This window comes from Odocoileus virginianus, chromosome 26, assembly GCF_023699985.2.
Source record: "Odocoileus virginianus isolate 20LAN1187 ecotype Illinois chromosome 26, Ovbor_1.2, whole genome shotgun sequence".
Lineage (NCBI taxonomy): Eukaryota > Metazoa > Chordata > Mammalia > Artiodactyla > Cervidae > Odocoileus > Odocoileus virginianus.
The window spans coordinates 16,586,860-16,608,353 of record NC_069699.1 but is presented as its reverse complement, the minus strand read 5'-3'; the positions used below and the strand labels follow the sequence as shown (position 1 = coordinate 16,608,353).

Here is a 21,494-nt window from a genome sequence, read left to right as displayed (position 1 = left end):
GGCGGGGCTGCCCATCTAGTGGGTAGAAGCCAGGGCTGCTGCCACACATCCCACACTGACCACAGTGAGATGAGAATTCATGAGCAGGGAAGGGTACGACACGGGGCCTCCGTGGTCGCTCAGCAGTAAAGAAGCCACCTGCCAGTGCGAGAGATGTGGGCTCGGTCCCTGGGTCGGGAAGATCCCCTGAAGAAGGAAATGTCAACCTACTTCAGTATTTGCCTGAGAATTACAGAGGAGCCTGCTGGGCTACAGTCCATGGGGTCCCTAACAGTAAGACGCGACTGAGCAACTAAAGAACAATGCTCACCTCTAGAAAGTTGCAGAGGCATTATTCCAGCTACACAGTGACTACTGAGTTGTGCATCTCCATTGATTCATTAGATCACTGGCCTTTAAGTAGTTTGTTTTTTGTGTGTCTTACCCTCAACTGCTGTCCTGTTTTGCGTAGACACAAGGATTTATAGTCTACATCTCCAGCAGCCCTATACCTAGAAATAGCAATAATCTAGAAAAGACAGTATGATTCTAGTAGGCTAATAGACAATGTTATTTATGAAGACTCTGTTATGGAGGAAGAAGACTTTAACAGCTTAAAATATGTGGACTTTTGGACAACTGTTTTCATTATTTAATCTTGTAAATGAGATTTTACTGCCCTATATGGTACAGTACTCATATGATCAAACCAGAGAAGTAGGTTGTTGTTCAGTCACTCAATTGTGTCTGACTCTTTGTGACCCCGTGGACTGCAGCACACCAGGCCTCCCTGTCCTTCACCATCTCCTTGAGCTTGCTCAGTCATGTCCATTGAGTTGGTGATGCCATCCAATCATCTCATCCTCTGTGGTCCCCTTCTCCTCCTGCCTTTAATCTTTCCCAGCATCTTTCTAATGAGTCGGCTCTTCACATCAGGTGGCCAAAGTATTGCAGCTTCAGCCTCAGATCAATCCTCCCAATGAATATTCAGGACTGATTTCCTTTAGGATGGACTGGTTTGATCTCCTTGCAGTCCAAAGGAGTCTCCTCAAGAGTCTTCTCCAACACCACACGCAGTTCAAAAGCATCAATTCTTTGGCGCTCTGCCTTTTTTTATAGTCCAGTTCTCACATTCATACATGACTACTGGAAAAACCGTGGCTTTGACTAGTCAGACCTTTGTTGGCAAAGTAATGTCACTGCTTTTTAATATAAGAGAAGTTTGTAGAGTTGTGTATAATATGCTCAAGCTGTCAGGACAAAATACCAGAAGAGTGGCTTAAACAACAGACATGTATTTTCTCACAGTTCTGGGAGCTAGGATTCTGAGCTCAGGATTCCAGCAGGGATAACTTCCAACGGGTTCTCTTTTCTTGCTGTGTTTTCATGTGGCCTTTCCTCTGTCTACTCATCAAGAGAGAGTTGTGTGGCTTCTCCTCCTTTCCCTATGGGCACCATCCCTATCTAATTAGGACCCACCTTTATGACTTATCTTTAACAACCCCTTTGCGATTCATGGGGTCGCAAAGAGTCGTACACGACTGAGCGACTGAACAGAACTGAACTGAAGGCTCTCTCACCAAATACAGTCACAGCGCGGGGGTGGGGGGCGTGGTTAGATCTTCAGCCTATGAACTTTTGGAGTATGCGTCCACTTCAGTCCAAAGAAAACTGATAGAGCTGTAAGCATCTGTCTTATGTTAAGTACCATATGAATCAGGTAACCAGAGTGCATCATCTAAAGTCTAAAATAGTCTCTCAGAAGCCAATTTTGAAAAGATAACCAAGTTTCTTAATTCTCTCTCAAAGATGAGAAAATTATTCTACATTCTGTCCACCCCACCCCCACCCCCTGCCTCTCTCTCAGCCTGGTGCATTTTAAAATAGATCTGAAACCCAGGAAATTAACACCTTCAATGTATTCCCAGAGCAGAAAGCTAATAAGTAGGGAAAATTAAAATTTTCAGCCAGCTCACTTTCGTGTTTTATAACACATACCACTTTGGCTTTGGAGTAGTTTAATTTGAATTAATCATTAGACTCTCTTCAGAGTTAGAAATGAAGTGGTATTTAAAGTAAGCTATATTGTTAGTATAATCTGACACGGAAAGTGTAGCCTGAGGTGCGCAGTCATACATACGCCTGATAGTCTGCCTAATTTTTGTCCCCCAAATTTTAGATGAAGAGGATGATTTCCAAGCTGAAGGTTAAATAATTTGAGGGTGAAGGGAGACACATGAACAGCCCCCTCAGGAACACAGATGACAGGGTGGAGGGTTTTTCACCCTTTCTATCAAGCTAAGGAATCTTCCCCGGGATGTTTGATCAGCCCCAGGGAAGTGTGACGATAGAATGGGCCGGTCTGCCGCAGATTTTCAGCATCTGACCATGTCCACACCAGTTTACAAAGACCACTGACTGTGCAGTCACATTTCAGTGATGACCTGCATCTCGGGTGAACCTACCCCCACACTGCCAGGAGTAGCTACACATCCTCCCGACCAGAGGACAGAAACTAAGGGGACAGGGGCTGCTCCTGTGACAAAATGTTCACTCTCTCATTTTGCTGAAGATGTTTACAAATCACTTGGACCTGGGACGGCAAACATGCCTTGTCCTGTCCCTTAGACTATATTAGAAGGTGGGCCCATCCTAACTCCCCAGTTTGGGAAGCTGACCTCTGCTTCCTTGGAGAACTGTTGACATTATCATGAAAGCCAAGTGATCTCCTTGTGGAAAGGAGAGCAGGACACTTTCTAAGAAGAGCTCAGCACATGTCCCATTTCTGAATTGCATAGACTTGCAAGTTTGGGTGAGTCCTGTTGACCCTGAGCGGGCGCTTCACATTCACTGTTACTTGGCATCCAGGGACACGTGGTGTATGCCATTTAGTTTTTAATATCTGTCCTGTCATCTACGTTACCACCAAATGCACAGTCCAGTAGATAAAGGAGGAGTGTTTGCTTCTAACTGAGGTTTTTTTTTTAGTTTAATTTTCACTGGAGGATAGTTGACTGAACAATATTGGATTAGTTTCAAGTGTACAGCAAAGTGAATTAGTTACACACACACGTACATCTGTTCCGTCTCATGTTCTTTTCCCATGTGGGTTATGACCGAGTTCTGTAGTGTGCCCTCTGCTCTGCAATAGACCCTTACTGACCAGCTATTGTATGTGTGTTAGACTGTACATGGTCCTCCCGAGCTCCTAGTTTATCCCTGCCTCCCACACTTCCCTTTTGGTAACTGTTAATGTAAGTTTGTTTTCTAGGCCTGTGATTCTGTTTCCGTTTTGTAGATAAGTTCATCTGTATATATACATTTTTTTAGATTACACATATAAGTGTTATCATATGGTAGTTCTATTTTTAAGGAACCCCCCCATACTGTTCTCCTTAGTGTCTTGCACAAATTGACATTCCCACCAACAGGATGGAGGGGTTCCCCTTTCTCCACCTTCTCCAGCATGTATTTTTTGTTAGACTGTTTGATATCGGCCATTCTGACCTGTGTGAGGTGATACCGCACTGTATTTTTTATTTCTCTGGTAATTAGTGACGTTGAGCATCTTTTTGTGTGTATTTTGGCCATCTGTATGTCTTCTTTGGAGAAATGTCTGTTTAGATCGTCTGCCCAGTTTGTGTTGGGTTGTTTATCTTTTTGATATTGATCTGCATGAGTTGTTTGTATATTTTGGAGATGAATCCATTGTTCATAGCTTCATTTGCAAATATGTTCTTCCATTCTGTAGGTTGTTGTTTCGTGTTGTTTATGGTTTCTTTTGCTGTGCAAACGCATTTAAGTTTACTTAGGTACTGTTTATTTTTGCTTTTATTTGTATTACTCTGGCTGTTGGATCAAAAAAAAATATTGCTGCCATTTTTGTCAAAGAGTTTTCTGCCTATGTTTTCCTCTAAGACTTTATAGTGTCTGGCCTTCAGGTCTTTAATCCATTTTGAGTTAATTGTTGTATACTGTGTTAGGGAGTGTTCTAATTTCATTCTTTAACATGTAGCTAGCCAGTTTTCCCAGCATCATTTATTGGACAGATTTTGATAGATTAACTGACCCATAGGTGCATGGGTTTATCTCTGGGTTTCCTATCCTGTTCCATTGATCCATATTTCTGTTCTTGTTGTGCCAGTACTGTAGCTTTGTAGTATAGACTGAAATCACGCAGTCTGGTTCCTCCAGATCCATTTTTCTCTCTCGGGATTGCATTAGCTATCCAGGGTCATTTGTGTTTTCATAAAAAGTTTAAAAACTTTTGTTCTAGAGGAATTTTGTTTTTTAATGATGAGGTGATTTCTGCAGAAATGCCACATATAATCGTCATGCAGTCCTGAGATATTACAGAAGGGGAAATGACTGTGAAGCTCTCATTTTGGTCCCCTCTGGATCCATAGTCTGTTTCATAGCCGAATGCTGGCCACTAAGTCAGAGATGTTTCGTGTTTTCAGCCGCGGGGGCCAGGCAGTATGAATACAATTGGCCCCTCCAGTGCCACAACGCTACACTGCTGCATCAGACCACTAGGGGGCAGTCAGCAGGCTGGTACCCATCGTGTTTTGTCTGTGCCCTACACTTCTCACCTTTGGGTAAGTCTGTTTTTGCTATATATCTCTAGTTTTGTACATGACAAGGATTCCAACAGAGGAATACGTCATGCTTCAGGCAGAAGTAGACTTCAAAGGTGAAAACTGGAGAATTCCGAGCAAGGATGCTTATTTTGATGGAACCCATCCCAACAGAATGGAATTCCAGGCAAAATGTGAGGTCTCTGTGTTTGGATAGTTTCTGCTCTGAGGCACTTCACCTACCTTTTTCTCCTTGTTATTATCCACTCATGTATCCAAGAGGATATTTGCTAGGTTCTGGGTCCACAGATAAATAAGCTAGGGAAGGCATTGCCTTCATGAAGCATTTCAATACAGTGGTAGAACTAGACCAAGATTTCTCAGCTTTTGCAATATTGACATTTTATGTTGGATAATACTTCTATAGGTTTGTGAGGGGGAGAGGTGTCCTGTGCATTATAGGATATGTAGAAACATCCCTGGCTACTATTTGCCATTAGCATCCCCCTTTACCTGGTCGTAACAACCAAAAATGTCTGTGGGCATGGGCAAATACCATCCCGTGTCCCCTGCATCCAGTTGTGGGTAGGTATAACTAGGCTAGAATATAAAAAATAAGTAAGTATATGCATATGTTTTTATATGTATATTTTAAGTGATAATTAGTACCACCAAGGAAACAAAGCGACACTGGTTGAGAGAGAAATGCAAAGAATGGGGTTTAATGCCATTTAGTTGGTTAGGGACCATCTCTTTAAGGAAGTAGTATTTAAGGGAAGACCTTCAGAAGGTAACAGTGAGTAACATTGGTGTGTTCCAGAGAAAGGTCAGTGTGGAAACCCTGCAGAGGACAGAGCTGGATCTGTTCTGGGAACTAGAGCAGGTCGGTGCACATGGCGATTCTAGAGGGAACCACAGCGGCCTTATGGACCGTGATGGGAGCTTATAGTTTATTGTAGGTGTAGTGGGAAGGCTTTGGAGAAGTTTGAGTGAGGAAGAGATACGACTGAACTTACGAGTGATGGTTTTCTTCGGTGATGTCAAATATATATCTGGCAGGGATGAAGTGGAATAGAGGGTAAGTCACCATCATTATTCTCATTCTCTTGCGTGAAGTTTCTCTTAGGTTAGGTGCTTGTAGGTGGCGATTGTAAAGGAGTAGGACCAGGAACAATATGGAAGAACCTCTCAATAAGGGACAGTGATTACATATGTACCAGTGAAGACTGAGGTCAGTCAAGCTTTATTCCAGTGACAGAAACGAATCCCTCAAATGGCAGTTAATAACAGTAATTGAAATAATTATGCCCATGAGAACAATTTAAAATGTATCCCAGTGAATTTTAAGATCTTACTGGTTTTATTCAGTGATTTAGAATCAGGCAGCATCCAGTCTCACAGATGGGAAGGAACTGTGAGGAGCTGTGCAGGATGACTTTTTCAGTGACGTAGAGTCAGTGTACAATGTGGCTTGGTTAGTTTCAGGGGTGCAGCAAAGTGACTCAGTTATTCACATATATACATTATTTTTATATTGTTTTCCATTGTGGTTTATTGTAGGATATTTAATATAGCTCCCTGTGCTATATACAGTAGGACCTTGTTGCTTATCCATCCCATATGTAATAGTTTGTATCTGCTAATCCCAAACTCCCAGCCCATCCTTCCCCCACCTATCTCCCTCTTGGTAACCACAAATCTATTCTCTCTCTGTCTGTGATTCCATTTCTATTTCAGAGATGGGTTCATTTGTGCCATATTTTAGATTCCATATATAAGTGATAGCATATGGTATTTGTCTTTCTGTCTCAACTTACTTCACTTAGTATGATCATCTCTAGGTCCAGCCATGTTGCTACAAATGGCATTATTTCCTTCTCTGGATATGTGCCCAGGAGTGGGGCTGCAGGATCAGCTGGTAATTCTGTGTTTAGTTTTCTTAAGGAACATTTATGCTGTTCTCCTCCATGGTGGCTGCCACAGCCGACATCCCTACTTCTCCCCACTCTCTGCAGCAGTTGTTGTTTGCAGACTTTTTGTTGATGGCCATTCTGGTTTTTATAGTTTTATGTCTATATATACACAGCTCATCATCTTTATCCATCCATCTATTGATGAACATTTAGGGTGTTTCTGTGACTTGGCTATGTGAATAGTGCTGCTGTGAACATAGGGGTGCATGCATCTTTTTGAATTATAGTTACTGCAAATCAAAACTATAACTAGGCGCCATCTCGCATTGTTCAGAGTGGCCATTATTAAAAGGTCTATAACAAATGGTAGAGAAGATGTGGAAAAAGGGTATCCTCCTACACTGTGGCTGGGAATGTGGCAGTTTACACTAGGCAAAAAAGCAGGTTAGTTATTGTGGGGTTCCTTTAGAAGATGGCAGCGGTCAGTCAGGCAGATGATCTAACTAGTGGATCCAGCAATTCCTGGTGGACTGGTTGAAGATTCATTTCTAGGAGAGTCAAAACCTTCCTTAGGTTAAGTCTTGGTTTGCTAAAGTGGAACTTAGGGTAAGAAACTCCACTGTGTGTCTGTTTTTCTTGTGTTTAACGATTTCCCCCTTTGAAATCACTCACAGTCTGAGAGAGGTGATAGAAATTTAAGGTATCAGCACTCCCCACTCCCTCACCAGTGATGGCTCTGGCATTCTTACAGTGTTTTGCTGCATCTCCGTGGCATCCGGAGGTCACCAGGGCGGATCCACATTCTTTATGTTGCTCAGGCTCTTCGGTCCTTTTCTCGTGTTCCAGTCTCAGGGTGATCATTTGTGTGGTGGTTATCAGCTGTGAACATGCATTTAAAAGCTTTTCACTAGGGAGACCACGAGGATTATCAGCAGAATGCCCAGTGTCTGCACTGGAGAGACATGCTCCCCAAGTCCCAAGCCTATCAGAGCCAGCCAAAGAAAGACTCCATTGATAGTGTGGAGCTGACTGGCAGCTTCCTCAAGGTACCAATCCACCATAGGAAGCGGTGTTCGTTTCCCAGGGCATGGACACCTTGGTTAGTCAAGAAATAATGAAGGCTGTGTCATTATTAAGAACAACTTTGAGCAGAGAATCTGGGAATTTCTGTCAGGCAGCTCTTGCTTCAGCAGCAGATTCTGTAATCTCTCCAAGAGCAAGGAACAGTTTCTGATCATAGCCTCATTTGCAGTAAAGGTAAGCGTACTAGTCAGTTTAGTAGGAATCTGCTGAAGGAAGTAAAGCTGGATTCATGAAGGCATCTTGGTAATTCGCATTTGAGTCTGTGGCTCTGGACTGGAAAGATGACAGCTATGGAGGCCAGTGAAGCGTACGGGTCTGTGAAACCGCAGGTGGATTGGTGTGCTTCTCCTTGCCTCCTGTCCCTTTCTGTGTACAGAGCCTAGATGCAAAGTTCCCCAGGCTTGGGAGTCTAACATGAAAGATAAAGAGGGTGAGTTTGTTTTTTTTAGAAACCTGAGGCTTTGACAGAATTATCAGAATCCTGGCAAATCCAGCAGTTGTTTGAAGCCTGGATTAGTATCCTCCCCACCCTTGTAATTGGCTGAGATATGGGACCAATGGCATTATCTTTGCGGCCAGAGCAAGGCAGTAAAAGTAGACAAAAGAATCATAAAGACCTTCACGATATAAGATGTAGGAACAGGATGATCAGAGGAGGAAGGAGAAATTAAACATTCTTGATCTGACGTCTTACCTCTATGTCAGCTAATTCCCTTTCTACTCAGTGTGATTTGAGGTCTCCATGTTGGCACAGGACCGGAAGTCAGGTAGAGCCTACTTCACCTGTGAAAATGCACCCAAGTTTCAATAGCTAATAATTTGGCAGTGGTGTCAGTGATCAAGAGTACAGGGTAGGATCCTCTTCATGACTTTGACTTTTGCAAACACAGAGTAAAATGAAAACAGACTTAAAAATGTCCATGTTTGCATTGCATGCATCCCTAAGTCACTTCAGTCATGTCTGATTCTTTGTGACCCCATGGTCTGCAGCCCACCTGGCTCCTCTGTCCATGGGACTTTCCAGGCAAGAATACTGGGCTGGGTTGCTGTGCCTTTCTCCAGGGGATCTTCCCAACCCAGGGATTAAACCTACATCTCTTATGTCACTTAGCACTGAGCTAGCACGGAAGCTCTTACTGGGAAACGAACATGGGCTGTGGTGGTGAAAGTGCCAAATCCTAACCACTAGACCACCATGGAAGATTTTTAAATGCCCATGGCTAATTAAGGTAATAGCTGGGAAAATATGATAACATTATTATACAAGAACATATCAAATTTCTAGGATGTTACAGTTTCAGAACATTAAGAGCATGCATCCACACAAATATAACCTAAGAAGGTTTAGCATCACTTCTTATTTGATAATGCTTCCTGCATAATTTAACATATCAAATAACCCTAATTGATTTTAACATCTCACCATAGGAGAAACAAATCCCTTGACATTTCCCGGGGATCCTCTGGGAAATATCAAAGTTAGTTTGAGGTCAAAAAAGACCCTAATTAAAATTTGATTTGGGGAAAATATCAAAAAGTTTGAACATTTGATTAAATAGGATCACAGATCATTACTAGATAATACTTCAGTCATTATCTACTTAACTGAAATGAAAATAAAAGATGGCAAAGGTAAAAACAATTATGTAGTTATAAGCAAAACTTACCTCTTTTAATATTAAGAAGGTTGAGTTTTCTTAAGGAATTCAAGACCTAATAGAGATAACATGAAGCACAGTTAATTTGGTCAAATATAAAACTTTGCAGTCCAGGCAGAATACTTTTAAAAGGTGAATTTTCACAGTCTTTATGAAAAGAAGACCAAAACTACAACATTCTGCCATTTTAAAGGAGAGGAAACCAAATTCTGATTTTTCCACAGTGAACTTAATCCCTTCCAAACTAGCTTGACCACACAGAAAATTCCCTTCCCAAGAGTTCTTTTCTGCAAACCTTCTACAACTTTTTTTGTGTTCATTCAAATTGTGTCCCATTTTATTTTCAGTTAGGAATAACCAGTTTTTTCCTTTCATACTTATTATTTCTAAGTCATTATAATTCCACATAGTGATTATGTCTTATCCTTTAGAATCCTTCCTTCCTGGTATAAAGTAAGAAGTGAGCAATTGTAGACGGTCAAACAAGCATTCTGGAGATTGTTAAGTGTATAACATTTCATAATTTCCAGAAGTATATTTATCAATACATTTTTCAATGTGGTGTTTACTACTAGATCCAAATATCTTTAGTTCCTCAGTAAAAGGAAGCTAAAAATAAGTTTGATAAACTTACGTTCAGTAATAGTTTCAGTATTTTATGGTATTTGAAAATAATTTAGATATTCAGTAAATATCCATTATTTGACTTATTTCAATACAACTTTCGGGTTCCAAGTTACCAGAAAAGACCTTGGAAAAGACCATAAAGCATAGTTACTGTTGAAAAGTTTACTTATAAATTTCTGTTTAATTACATTTAGATACTGATGAAAAGTTCATGAGACATTAAACAGCTAACCATCACCTTAAGTTGCCTTTCTTGCAAAAAAATTCTATAATACATTACATGAGCTTATTGGACTTTTAGTAAGCCTAGATAGAATAAAAGTATTACATTTATTATTGTTAACTCTAAAGCATGCTTGTTTTAATTAAATCAAGCTTAAACCAGCTTGTTTATTGAAGATTATCCTAGATCACATGATCTTGGAAAGTATTTGTGTGAGTTTTTATATTTCTGAAAGTATATTTGATTAATAGAATGTGTGTTTGTCTTTAGGCCAATTCAGCAAAGCTCTTTACATATTAACATTGGTAATATCATCTGCATGTAGGAAAATATCACACATCTATAGCATACAAGGGCATAAAGAATCCACCTGCAATGCAGGAGACCTGGCTTTGATCCCTGGGTTGGAAGATGGCAACCCACTCTAGAATTCTTGCCTGGAGAAACCCATGGACAGAGGAGCCTGGCGGGCTACAGTCCGTGGGGTCGCACAGAGTCAGCCATGACTGAGCACATAACATACTCACAGATGGATGCAGACAGAAATCTTAATAGATTTTGTTTTACAATTTTAGCCATGAGGCAGGTATGATAATTCAAAACTCACTAGTTTATAAAAGAACAATTAGATATACAAATTCTGGATTTGGCAGATGGAATAAAGTAAGGTTATGTCCTTAGATGGTAAAGACTTTTCACTAATCAAACATATTATAATAGGCCTAGGTTTCTAGGTTTCAAATAGCTATTCTTTTACCATTATTTCTTCTTTGAGTTTTTTTTTTTTCTTTCTGATAAGAATCATCTTCCTTCCTAGAGAAGACCAGGTAAAATAACTGCATCTCAGAAGGTACAGAGAAAGGATGTAAGTTCCCCCGAGAAAACCTTGTTTCCTAAGTCCAGATCTTTTACAGTCTCTGCAGGCCTTCTGACTCTGCGATCCCAGGGCTAGGGGAGGTTTGGGGATTGGTAAGGAGGATATGTGGCCCTTGATACTGCTTTTAGGACTGTATTTCTGTTATTGTAAAGACTTAAAACAAGGCCAGTTGTTTTTAGACTGGGGTTGCAGCCTGAATGACATCCTAGGCTGACCCACCCACCCAACCACCTTATCCCCAAATTGCCTCTTAGTATCCTGGAGAAGACCTTCAATTAAGATGGAAAAACAAAACAAGCAAGCAAAAAAGCAGCACTTGTATTCTAGACTTAGAGCTGCTTGTTTTTGGAATGACTTCTTTCTCTCTAGGTACTTAGGTTCATTTTGGCTTAGGAGAGAGGGCCTAAAATGCATTTTACTCTGACTCTGGTGTGTGTGTGTGTATGTTTAGTCACTCAGTCATGTCCGACTCTCTGCGACCCCATGGACTATAGCCTGCCAAGTTCCTCTGTCCATGGGCTTCTTCAGGCAAGAATACTGGAGTGGGTTGCCATTTCCTTCTCCAGGGGACCTTCCTGACCGAGGGATCAAACCCATGTCTCTTACGTCTCCTGCATTGCCAGGCGGGTTCTTTACCACTAGTGCCACCTAGGAAGCCCACCAGGGTCCAGAACTTAGGTTACAGAGCCACTCCCATAGATAACCAGAGGAAAGCAAGACTGAATTCCCCTGAGGACTGGCAGTGATGAGTAGGCCCTGACCAAAAATGGAACACAACCCATATTTGTCTGATCTTACTTTCCAGGCCTCCAACCTGACAGTTGCCAAGTTCTCAGGAAATGAGACAAATAAGAGGGAAGATTTGTATCCAACTGTTCTTTTATAAACTAATGAATTTTACAGTATCACACCTACCTCATGGCTAAAATTGTACAACAAAATCTACTAAGATCTCGGTTTGCATCTGTGTGATGACTGAGGTTTAAAGCAGAGAGCATAGCCCCAATATCTACCAGAATTTTACAAGATTGTCCACTAATTTTAGTTTTACATTAGCTTTTTAAAGGTGCAGTTGGTAGCAGTTTACTTGAGAATCCCTCAGAGTCCCATCAGCCCAGGAAGGGATCCTCCTTCAAGGGTTGATGTGGGGACATCTATGTGGCCACTTACTTGGAGGACTTTGGTTTCAGTCTTGTAGCCTCTTCAGAGTGGAAAGTCAGCTCAGGTGGAAGACGAGCAGATTGTGAGTGCTCAGGTGAGGAGCCTAGAGAGGAGAGCAGGAGTCATGTCAGTCTTACAGTCCTTTGCTCTAGGTACTTCTTGTGTCTTTGATTTCTCACTAGTCTTCTGGAAACCTCTGCAAGACAATTAAAACAAGTATCCCATCCTGCCTGACTTGGGAGTCTTTGCTTTCAAGAGCACTTCCGTGAATGGTGGTGTTGACCCAGAGCATTCATCAACATGGCCACTGTGATTCTAGATTGTGTCAGGAATATTTTACTGTCTTGGTAGATACTGACAACTTCCAGGACCTCAGTTATTAGACATAAAATGGTGAGCCTTTGTGCCCAAAAGTGGTGCACTCAATTATTTAAAATGTGTGGATTTCACTTCTTTGCCTAAGCCTGGGTTCTTCTAGAGCCACATTAATACCCAATTAATGCTGCTGTGTTGGGGACTGTAAAGTGTATGATGTTTTAAATGTTCATCAACAGAAGAAAGTATAAAGAAGATGTGGTACATATATACACTGGAGTATTAGTCATAAAAAGAACAAAATTAGATCACTTGTAGATATATGGATGGACCTAGATTCTGTCATAGAGTGAAGTAAGTCAGAAAGATTAAAACAAATATTGTATATTAACACATGAATGTGGAATGTAGAAAATGATGTGTGTGTGGGCTTCCCTAGCGACTCAGGTGGCAAAGAATCTGCCCACAATGTAAGAGACTCAGGTTCGATCCCTGGGTTAGGAAGGTCTCCTGGAGAAGGGAATGGCAACTCACTCCAGTACTCTTGCCTGGAGAATCCCATGGACGGAGGCGCCTGGTGGGCTACAGTCCGTGGAGTCACAGACAACTGAGCGACTAACACACACACAAACACACTCCTGCATCGCAGCTGCATTCTTTACCGTCTGAGCCAGCAGGAAAGCCAGAAAACACTATAGACTATCTTAATTTTAAAAGAGAAATGAGAGACAGGCATAGAGAGTGAATGTGTGGACACCAAGAGGGGAAGGCAGCTGGGATAAATAGAGTGTACCTGGAGTTAGGGTGACGTATTGTCACTCTAAGTCATTCTGTGAACAGCTGACCCTAGGATGGGAGTCAGAGTTGGGTGGCAAGCACTTAAATGGTTTTTTAGCGTTCAATCCTTGCCTGCTGGTTTTGTAGCTTTGCCTTCTAAGGTTCCCATTAGCAGTAGGACTATTATTCCCTTCCTGCACGTACACATTAACAAAATGCAAGTGTGGATACCAGCAGTCACCAGCGAGGTGGTCCTGGGGACTGGCCCAGAGAAGGCCTGAGGTGTGACCAAGAGTGGCTCCCAGGTGTAACTGGGAACTGATGTAGCTGAGGACGAGCACTCTGTACCGCCTGTCCAGGCTGACCCAGGACTGGAGAGCCAGTCACACGAGGCGCTCAGACCTGAGGGGAGCTCACACAGCACTTGGGAGTGATGAGAAGCCAGCGAAGTGGAAGCGTTCATGGGGACAGACGTCTGTGTCCCCCACTGTCCTCAGAGCCATTGGTAGTCTCCTTCAGATTCAACCACGGCCATCAAACTGTAAACAAACAGAATTCAACTAGGTAAACTTTACAGATCTTACTGGCTTTATTCAATAATTCATGAATTAGGCAGCATCTAGTCTAGAAGACAAAAGGATCTCCAAGGAGCTGTAGAAAATGAAAGACTTCTGAAGGCAGAAAGGAGCAAGAACAAAAATGTTATACTAGGCAGAAAAGTAGGCCGGCTGTTGCGAGGTTGCTGTCCTCTAGGGGATGGCAGGGGTCTGTCTGGCAGCTGACCTAACTAGTGCTGGTCCGGAGATGCCCACTTCTCTGGTATAAGATTCTGTTTCAGGGCTAAAACTAACACAGTTAAGTGTGGAGCTTAATGGGACTGTTTTTGTTTTTTTTTTTAACAACTTATTATATGTGAATATTGTATTTCCTACATATTTCTCAAATTCATCTGCTCTATTGACCACCTTTCCTTTCCATAACCTGGACTTAATCATGGAAGTTTGCATGTAACACATTTTAAACTTTTTTTTAAAGAGACTACATAGTAAGTTTTATACACACACACACACATGTGTGTATGTGTATATATATATGAACAAGAAAACCCTGCAGCGAAACCATCTTGCTTCTTAATATCATGTATAGCATTGATATCCAGTCTTGAGTTTTACAGAATGAACCTAATTACACCCACATGTGGAAAAGGGGATTATACTTTGACAGAAACAGAGTCAAAACCAGTGTCCTGACTGGTCACCCGGGGAAGGGAGAACCAAGCAGTCATCCATCCACAAATCTGAACTGATGGCTATTCTGAAGGGGATACTTGCCAGATCCTGGGATAAGATGGCATCAATGTCTAGAATGGTCACACACACATATATATATAATGATCACCAGGATTCAATGTGAATTTGATTATAAAAATACTGCCAGGCTTTCCTGATGAGGACATTGTGCTACTGATGGCATATACAAATATAGCACTTACTGTGTGCCTAAGAATGTTCATAATTATGCTCTTATTCATTTAACAGTCCTAAGAACCTGATGGAGTAGGTATCATTTTATAGAAGAGGACACTGATGACTTCAAAAGATTTAGTCACCTGCCCAAAGCTACATAGTGAACCAGGACTGGAAATTAAGAAGTTTCTTTCAGAGTCAGTATCTTAATATCATAGCCATTATAATACACTGCTGCAGAGATAAACCCACATGCCTTTGGTCACCTAATCTGTGACAAAGGAGGCAAGAACACAAAGACAAACTCAAAATGGAGAAAAGACCTAAATGTAAGGACAGACACTATAAAACCCTTACTGGAAAATATAGGCAGAACACTTTAACATAGGTCACGGCAGGATGTTTCTTGACCTACCTCCTAATGAAAATAAAAACAAAACTAAAGAGACCTAATTAAAGTTTCTGCACAGCCAAGGAAACCATAAACAAGATGGAAAGACAACCCTCAGGATTAATCTCCAAAATATACAAATAGCTCATGTAGCTCAATATCCAAAAAACAAAGAACCCAACCAAAAACTGGGTGGAAGATGTAAATAGACATGTCACCAAATAAGACGTGCAGATGGCCAACTAACACATGAAAAGATGCTGAACATCACTAAATACTAAAGAAATGCAAATCAAAATACAATGAGACATCACCTCACTCCAGTCAGAATAACCATCATTTAAAAATCTACAGACGACAAATAGTTGAGACGCTGTGTGGAGAAAAGGGAACCCTTCTACCCTGTTGGTGGGAATGTAAATTGATACAGTCACTATGGAGGGCAGTATGGAGTTTCCTTTGAAAAACTAAAAGTAGAACTACCATATGCCCAGAAATCCCCCTGCTAGTTACATACTCTTAGAAAGCCATAATTCAAAAAGACACATACACCCCAATGCCTATCACAGAACTACTTAAATACAATAGCCAGGACATGGAAATAACCTAAATGCCCATCTACAGATGAATAAATACAGAAGATATGGCACAATATACAGTGGAATAGTACTCAGCCATAAAAGGAAATGGAATTGGGTCATTTGTAGAGATGTGGATGGACCTAGAGTCTGTCATACAGAGCGAAAAATTCAAAGAGAAAAACAAATACCATATGTTACTGCATATATGTGGAGTCTAGAAAATGGTACAGATGATCTTATCTGCAAAAAGAAAGACAGAGACAGAGAGAACAAATGTATGGACACCAAGTGGGGAGAGAGTGGGGGTGGGATGGACTGGGGGACTGGGATTGACATGTATGCACTTCTGATACTACATACAAAATAGACTCTACTGTATACCTCAGGGAAATCTGCTCTGGGCTCTGTGGTGACCTAAATGGCAAGGGAATCCCAAGAGGGGCTGTATGTACACATACAAGCTGATCCACTTTGCTGTCAGCAGAAACTAAAACAACACTGCAAAGCAACTATGCTCCAATAAAAGTAATTTAAAATTAGATAGCTAACAAGGCCCTACTGTATAGCACAGGGAACTCTACTAAGTAACCTATATGAGAAGAGAATCTGAAAGAGATTGAATATATAAATAGATGTATGTATATCTGATTCATTTTGCTATAAGACCTGAAATTAGCACAACACAAATCAACTATCCTCAAATAAAAATTAGAAATAGATATATATGCAAATTAGGTTATATATATATATGTCCTCCTCCTTGACCTTGGGGTATATGTGTAATAATAGATATTGCCAACAGCTTAAGAAAAAATATCCCAGTTCATCTTATGCTTCCTTTTCATTCACAAAGATTTTGGTGTTCAAAAGCCTTGTAAACTTCATGTCATCTGGAACAAAATCATATATTGGAAACTCCAACATTGTGTTTAGCATATATGGTATCATACTCAGAGGTCCATTTCTCTTTGAGTGTAGAGTGACATTTGGGTGACTTGGTCAATAATGTAATAGTAATCTTAAGAAAATGTTAGGTTTCAGCTCAGAACTGTTTTATTCTACACCAGGTGGTTTATCAAAACTTTTCTTTCACCAACAACTGCTTATAATCTACTAAATTGTCCATAGCAACTTATTCTTCCCTAGGTCAGTTGGGAACCTGCGTCCTCAACAACAGCAAAGAAAATATTGACAGTCCAGTCTTTTTTCCATTGCAGAGTGAAAGAATATGCTATTAAAACATACTGTCAGATTTTCGTGAAGGGTGAGAATTGTTGGGATCCAATGTTGTACCTCCCCCCACCTCAGAATCTGTCATCTGGCGAGATAACTGGTAAATTGCCCAGGCTTTTGAATATACTAGCCACAAAAATCAATATAGACGACCTCTTGAAGAGCATAACATACTTCACTTATGATAGGGGCAGGTGGGATTCCTAGGTGGCTCAGTGGTAAAGAATCTGCCTGCCAGTGCAGGAGACGTAAGAGACGTGGATTCGACGCCTGAGTTGGGAAGATCCCCTGGAGAAGGAAATGGCAACCCGCTCCAGTATTCTTGCCTGGAGGGCTACAGTCCATGGGGTTGCAAAGAGCTGGACATGACTGAGCATGCAAGCATGAGGATGGAAATTTTCTATAAATGAATTGTCCAGTATGGTAGCCATAGACTCAAATGCCTATTGAGCATTTAGAATGTGATTGGTGGAATAAAATACTGAACTTTTAAGTTTAAGCAGCACATCTGTGTAGTGGCTACCATGCAGGACAGCCCAGCTATAGATAGTTTCTTGGAATACAAGTGAAAGGAAGAAGCCAGGAATTTGTAAATCCTAAAACAACTGGCAACGAGTAAAGGGACTTGGAAATCCTGAGAAATGACTTCAGCAGATATACATAGATTCAGTCTCTGAAATTACTAAAGAAAACTTTGGCTGGAGTCAAGCAGAACTTACTTGAGGCATGTTAGGCACTGTGTCTGTTCCATCAAGAACTTTGAGGCATGGGGCTGTCACACTTTAATGAAATGGCATCTTCAGTTAACTCTCCTAGATGAGACTGTCATTAGTGTTTTAGATGAGATTTATCTCTCAGCTGAAACCTATAGACTTCCTTGCTGCCTTTCGATGGAGCATCTTTAGAAGATAATTGCTCAGGTCCTTGTTGGGAGTTGTTCATGCTGATCTAAAGCCCAGAAGAATCCTCTAACGTGTCCTGATCCAAGGCCAGTGGTGCTACAGATATGTATGAGCTAATTCATTCTGCCACACAAGTACATCTGACAACTGTATCATTCTGAATATACACTACACTATCACAACCAGAAAATTTTAACTATAGGTTGTTCATCTTCATGCATGTTTAATTTGTGCTTGAAATGCACTTCCTTATCATGTCCACTTGGCTAATTCCTATCAATCCTTCAGTATTTAACTTGAGCCTCACTTATTTAGTATCATCTTTTCTTGCCCCACTCCCCAGTTCCTAGACTTTCTCTCAATCATGATGAGATGGCAGTGAGGCAGGGGTTACTTTTTTTGTCACTGTACTTCAACTACATGAAGCCAAGGTCTCTGTCATATTTATCTTTGTTTTCCTTATAGCCCAATGGTGCTTGGGCACAATAAACACACTCTAAATGTATGGCAAATTAATACACATTTACTCCAAAAGTTATGTAAACAATTGCTTGAGAAAAATGCCATGAGAAATGATAGAACAATTTCAAGGGTCAGGTCTCAGTCAAGATGATAAGTAGACATCTTCTTGTTTATATATTGAAGTCATCAACTGGAAAGATAGACCATGCAGATTTTTATAAATGGTCTTCAGGAGCTATGCCTTTAAAAAATATGCAGTAGACCCTTGGCATTCAAGATAGATTCTAGATGCCTTTTTAAAATTAATTAATTTTAATTGGAGGCTAATTACTTTACAATATTGTGGTGTTTTTTTCCCTAAAACCAATGTTTTCTAGAAGATACAATAATTTCCTCAAAGAGCCTACTCTGAAATGCTCCTTTGCCTTGATATGGAAACGGCCTTTAAGTTGGTGGTCACAGCAAAATATTCCAGATGAATTGAGGCACACCAAAGTTTTGATCCCATGTTTTTCAAATAGCTGCTACCAAAGAGCGGTTAGCAAAAATCCTTGTGTAAAGTGGCTACAAAGATTATGAATAAAGTATCTGCAGCTCCCCCTGCCAAAAAAACACAAAAAACCCAAGAAGAGCTAATCTCTGAAAAGAGAGGTGTTAGAAAGTGTCTTGATAGGTTATCCCTTAAAAAAATGATCCTACACCACCAGCCATTTAGTCAAGGAATGTCTGGTTTCCTTTGTTGAGTAGCTGTCCCTGAGAATAGCAATTCTAAAGTGCCAGGCACCACAAGCTATTAAAAAAAAAAAAAATCAATCCAAAAAAAGCACAATGCACATTGGTTTCAAGTACACAGGGAACATTCTCTAGGATATATCACATGCTAGGCCAAAATAAGCCTTAACAACTTAAGATGACAGAAATTATATTAAGCAGTTTTTCTAACCACAGTAATATGAAAGTAAAATTCAATTACAGAAAGAAAAAATGGAAAGAGAACAAAGATGAAAGGACTAAACAATGTGCTACTAAAAATCCAATGGGTCAATGAAGAAATCAGTAAGGAAGTCAGAAAATACCTCAAGAAAAATGGAAATTAAACAGTCTACAATCTGTGGGATGCAGCAAATCAGTTCTAAGAGGAAAGTTTATAGCAGTAGAGCCTTTCTTCAAGAAACAAGAAGGATCCCAAACAATCTAGCCTGCTACCTAAAGGAATCTGAAAAAGAAGAGCATAAGACCCCGAAGTCAGCAGAAGGAAGTAATAGGGCAGATCAAAGAAACCAGAGCTGGTATTGTGGAAAGGTAGCTGAACATGGTGAAACTGCAGCCAGGCTCACCAAGAAGAAAAGAGAGAGGCTCCAAAAAACAAATTAAGAAATGAAAGGAGAGGAGTAACAGATACTACAGAGTTACAAAAACTTTTTAAAGAATACTAGTTACAGTTATATGCCAAACAGCCTGGAAGACAGCCAGCACATAGGACAGCCTAGAAGAAACGGACAAATTCTAGAAATACACCACCTGCTGAGACGGGAGTAGCACTAGACATCTGGAACATACCAATCACTAGTAACAAACTTGAATTTGGTGTACACACACACATACACACCTCCCAGCAAATAAAACTTTAGGACTGGATGGTCTCACAGGGTAATTCTACTAAACATATGAAAAAGAAATTAACACCTATCCTTCTCGAACCAATCCAAAAATTTAAATAGGCTAGAACACGTCCAAATTCATTCTATGAGGCCACCATTACACTGGCATCAAACCACACAAAGATGCTACCAAAAAAATCACAGGCCACATCTCTGATGAATACATATGCAGAAGTCCTAAATATTAGCAAACTAAATTCAATAACACATAAAAGAGTCATATACCTGAATCAGTTGGGATGTATTCCAGGGGTGCAAGGTGTTTCAAAATCAAATGGTTCACATCAGTCAGTGCAATTCACCACATTAACAGAAGCATAAAAAACCACATTATCATCTCAATAGACTCAGTGAAAGCATTTGACAAAATTCAACATCCATTCATGATAAAAACTTATTAAAATTGATATAGAGGGTACATGCCTATGTAAAAGCCATTTATGACAGACCCCAGCTAACATCATATTCAACAGTGAAAAAGCTGAATGCCTTTCCTTTAAACTCAGAATTAAGACAAGGATGTATGCTTTTGCCACTTCTATTTAACATCATATTTAACTCTCTGATTGAGAGTCCTAGCCCCAGCAATCAGACAAGAAAAGAAGGTGACATGTTATTATACACAGAAAATCCTAAAGTTTCCAGTAGCAAACTATCAGAACTAATAAATGAATTTAGGAAATGGGCAAGATACATGATTACTATACAGAACTTTGTTGCTTTTCTATACACTAACAATAAACTATCAGAACAAGAAAGAAAAAATAAAATTCAATTTAAAATCACATCATAATAAAATACCAGGAATAAACTTAACCAAGGACGGGGGAAAGACCTATACTCAGAAAAGTATGTTAACACTGATAAAGGAAATTAGAAATGATAGAAAGAAATGGAAAGTTAAATCATGCTCTTGGATTAAAAGAATATTGTTAACAATGGATACACTATGCAAAGTTATCTAGATATTTAATGTGATCCCTATCAAAATACCCAAGACATTTCCCACAAAGCAAGAACAAATAATCCTAAAATCATATAGAACTCCAAATACCCCAAAGTGCCAAAAAAAATTATTGAGAAAAAGGAATAAAGCTGGAGGTATGACCCTCCCAGATTTCAAATTATGCAACATTACTATAGTAATCATAACAACCATACTGACACACACAAAAATCATAGTCTAGAAATAAGTCCACAAACTTATGGTCAATTAATCTACAACAAAGGAGGTAAGACTATACAGTGGAGAAAAAACAGTCTCTCCAGTAATTAAGTGGTGTTAAAAAAACTGGACAATACCATACAGAACAACCAGACGAGCATTTCCTCACACCATCTACAAAAATAAACTCAAAATCTATTAAAGACCTAAATAAAAGATCTAAAACCATGAAACTCATGGAACAGAACATAGGTAGACCACTCTTTTGACAAATTGTACCCAATATGTTTTGGATGTCTCCTAAGGCCAAAGAAATAAAAGCAAAAATAAAGAAATGGAACCTAATTAAACTTAAAAGTTTTGCACAGCAAAGGAAACCATTCAAAACATGAAAAGATAGCCTATAGAATGGGAGAAAAAGTTTGCAAATGGCATGTCCAACA

General features: G+C 40.1%; 1 protein-coding gene and 1 long non-coding RNA gene across 19 annotated transcripts in view; one reads left to right on the top strand and one right to left on the bottom strand.

Annotated features, from left to right (window-relative positions):
* The window catches only part of LOC110151430 (uncharacterized), a 660,579-nt gene that overhangs the window by 9,271 nt on the left and 629,814 nt on the right, over nt 1-21,494 (bottom strand). For 7 of the 11 annotated variants that reach the window (XR_011483652.1, XR_011483661.1, XR_011483653.1 and 4 more), the window contains 5 exons: nt 13,593-13,729; nt 12,108-12,201; nt 9,220-9,265; nt 8,247-8,335; nt 5,771-7,348 (listed from right to left, as the gene is read on the bottom strand). This is a non-coding gene — a long non-coding RNA (uncharacterized lncRNA). The other 4 variants (XR_011483659.1, XR_011483657.1, XR_011483662.1 and 1 more) reach the window with 4 other exon arrangements.
* The window catches only part of GRM7 (glutamate metabotropic receptor 7), an 871,847-nt gene that overhangs the window by 739,588 nt on the left and 110,765 nt on the right, over nt 1-21,494 (top strand). For 6 of the 8 annotated variants that reach the window (XR_011483650.1, XR_011483651.1, XM_070455614.1 and 3 more), the window contains exon 9: nt 4,440-4,577. The exons of the other annotated variants lie outside the window; for them this stretch is intronic. Coding sequence is in view for 4 of the 6 variants with exons in the window: in XM_070455614.1 (XP_070311715.1) it covers nt 4,440-4,577 (138 nt within the window). In the remaining 2 variants the exon portion in view is untranslated. The remainder of the gene's footprint in view (nt 1-4,439; nt 4,578-21,494) is intronic. 8 annotated transcript variants of the gene reach the window in all.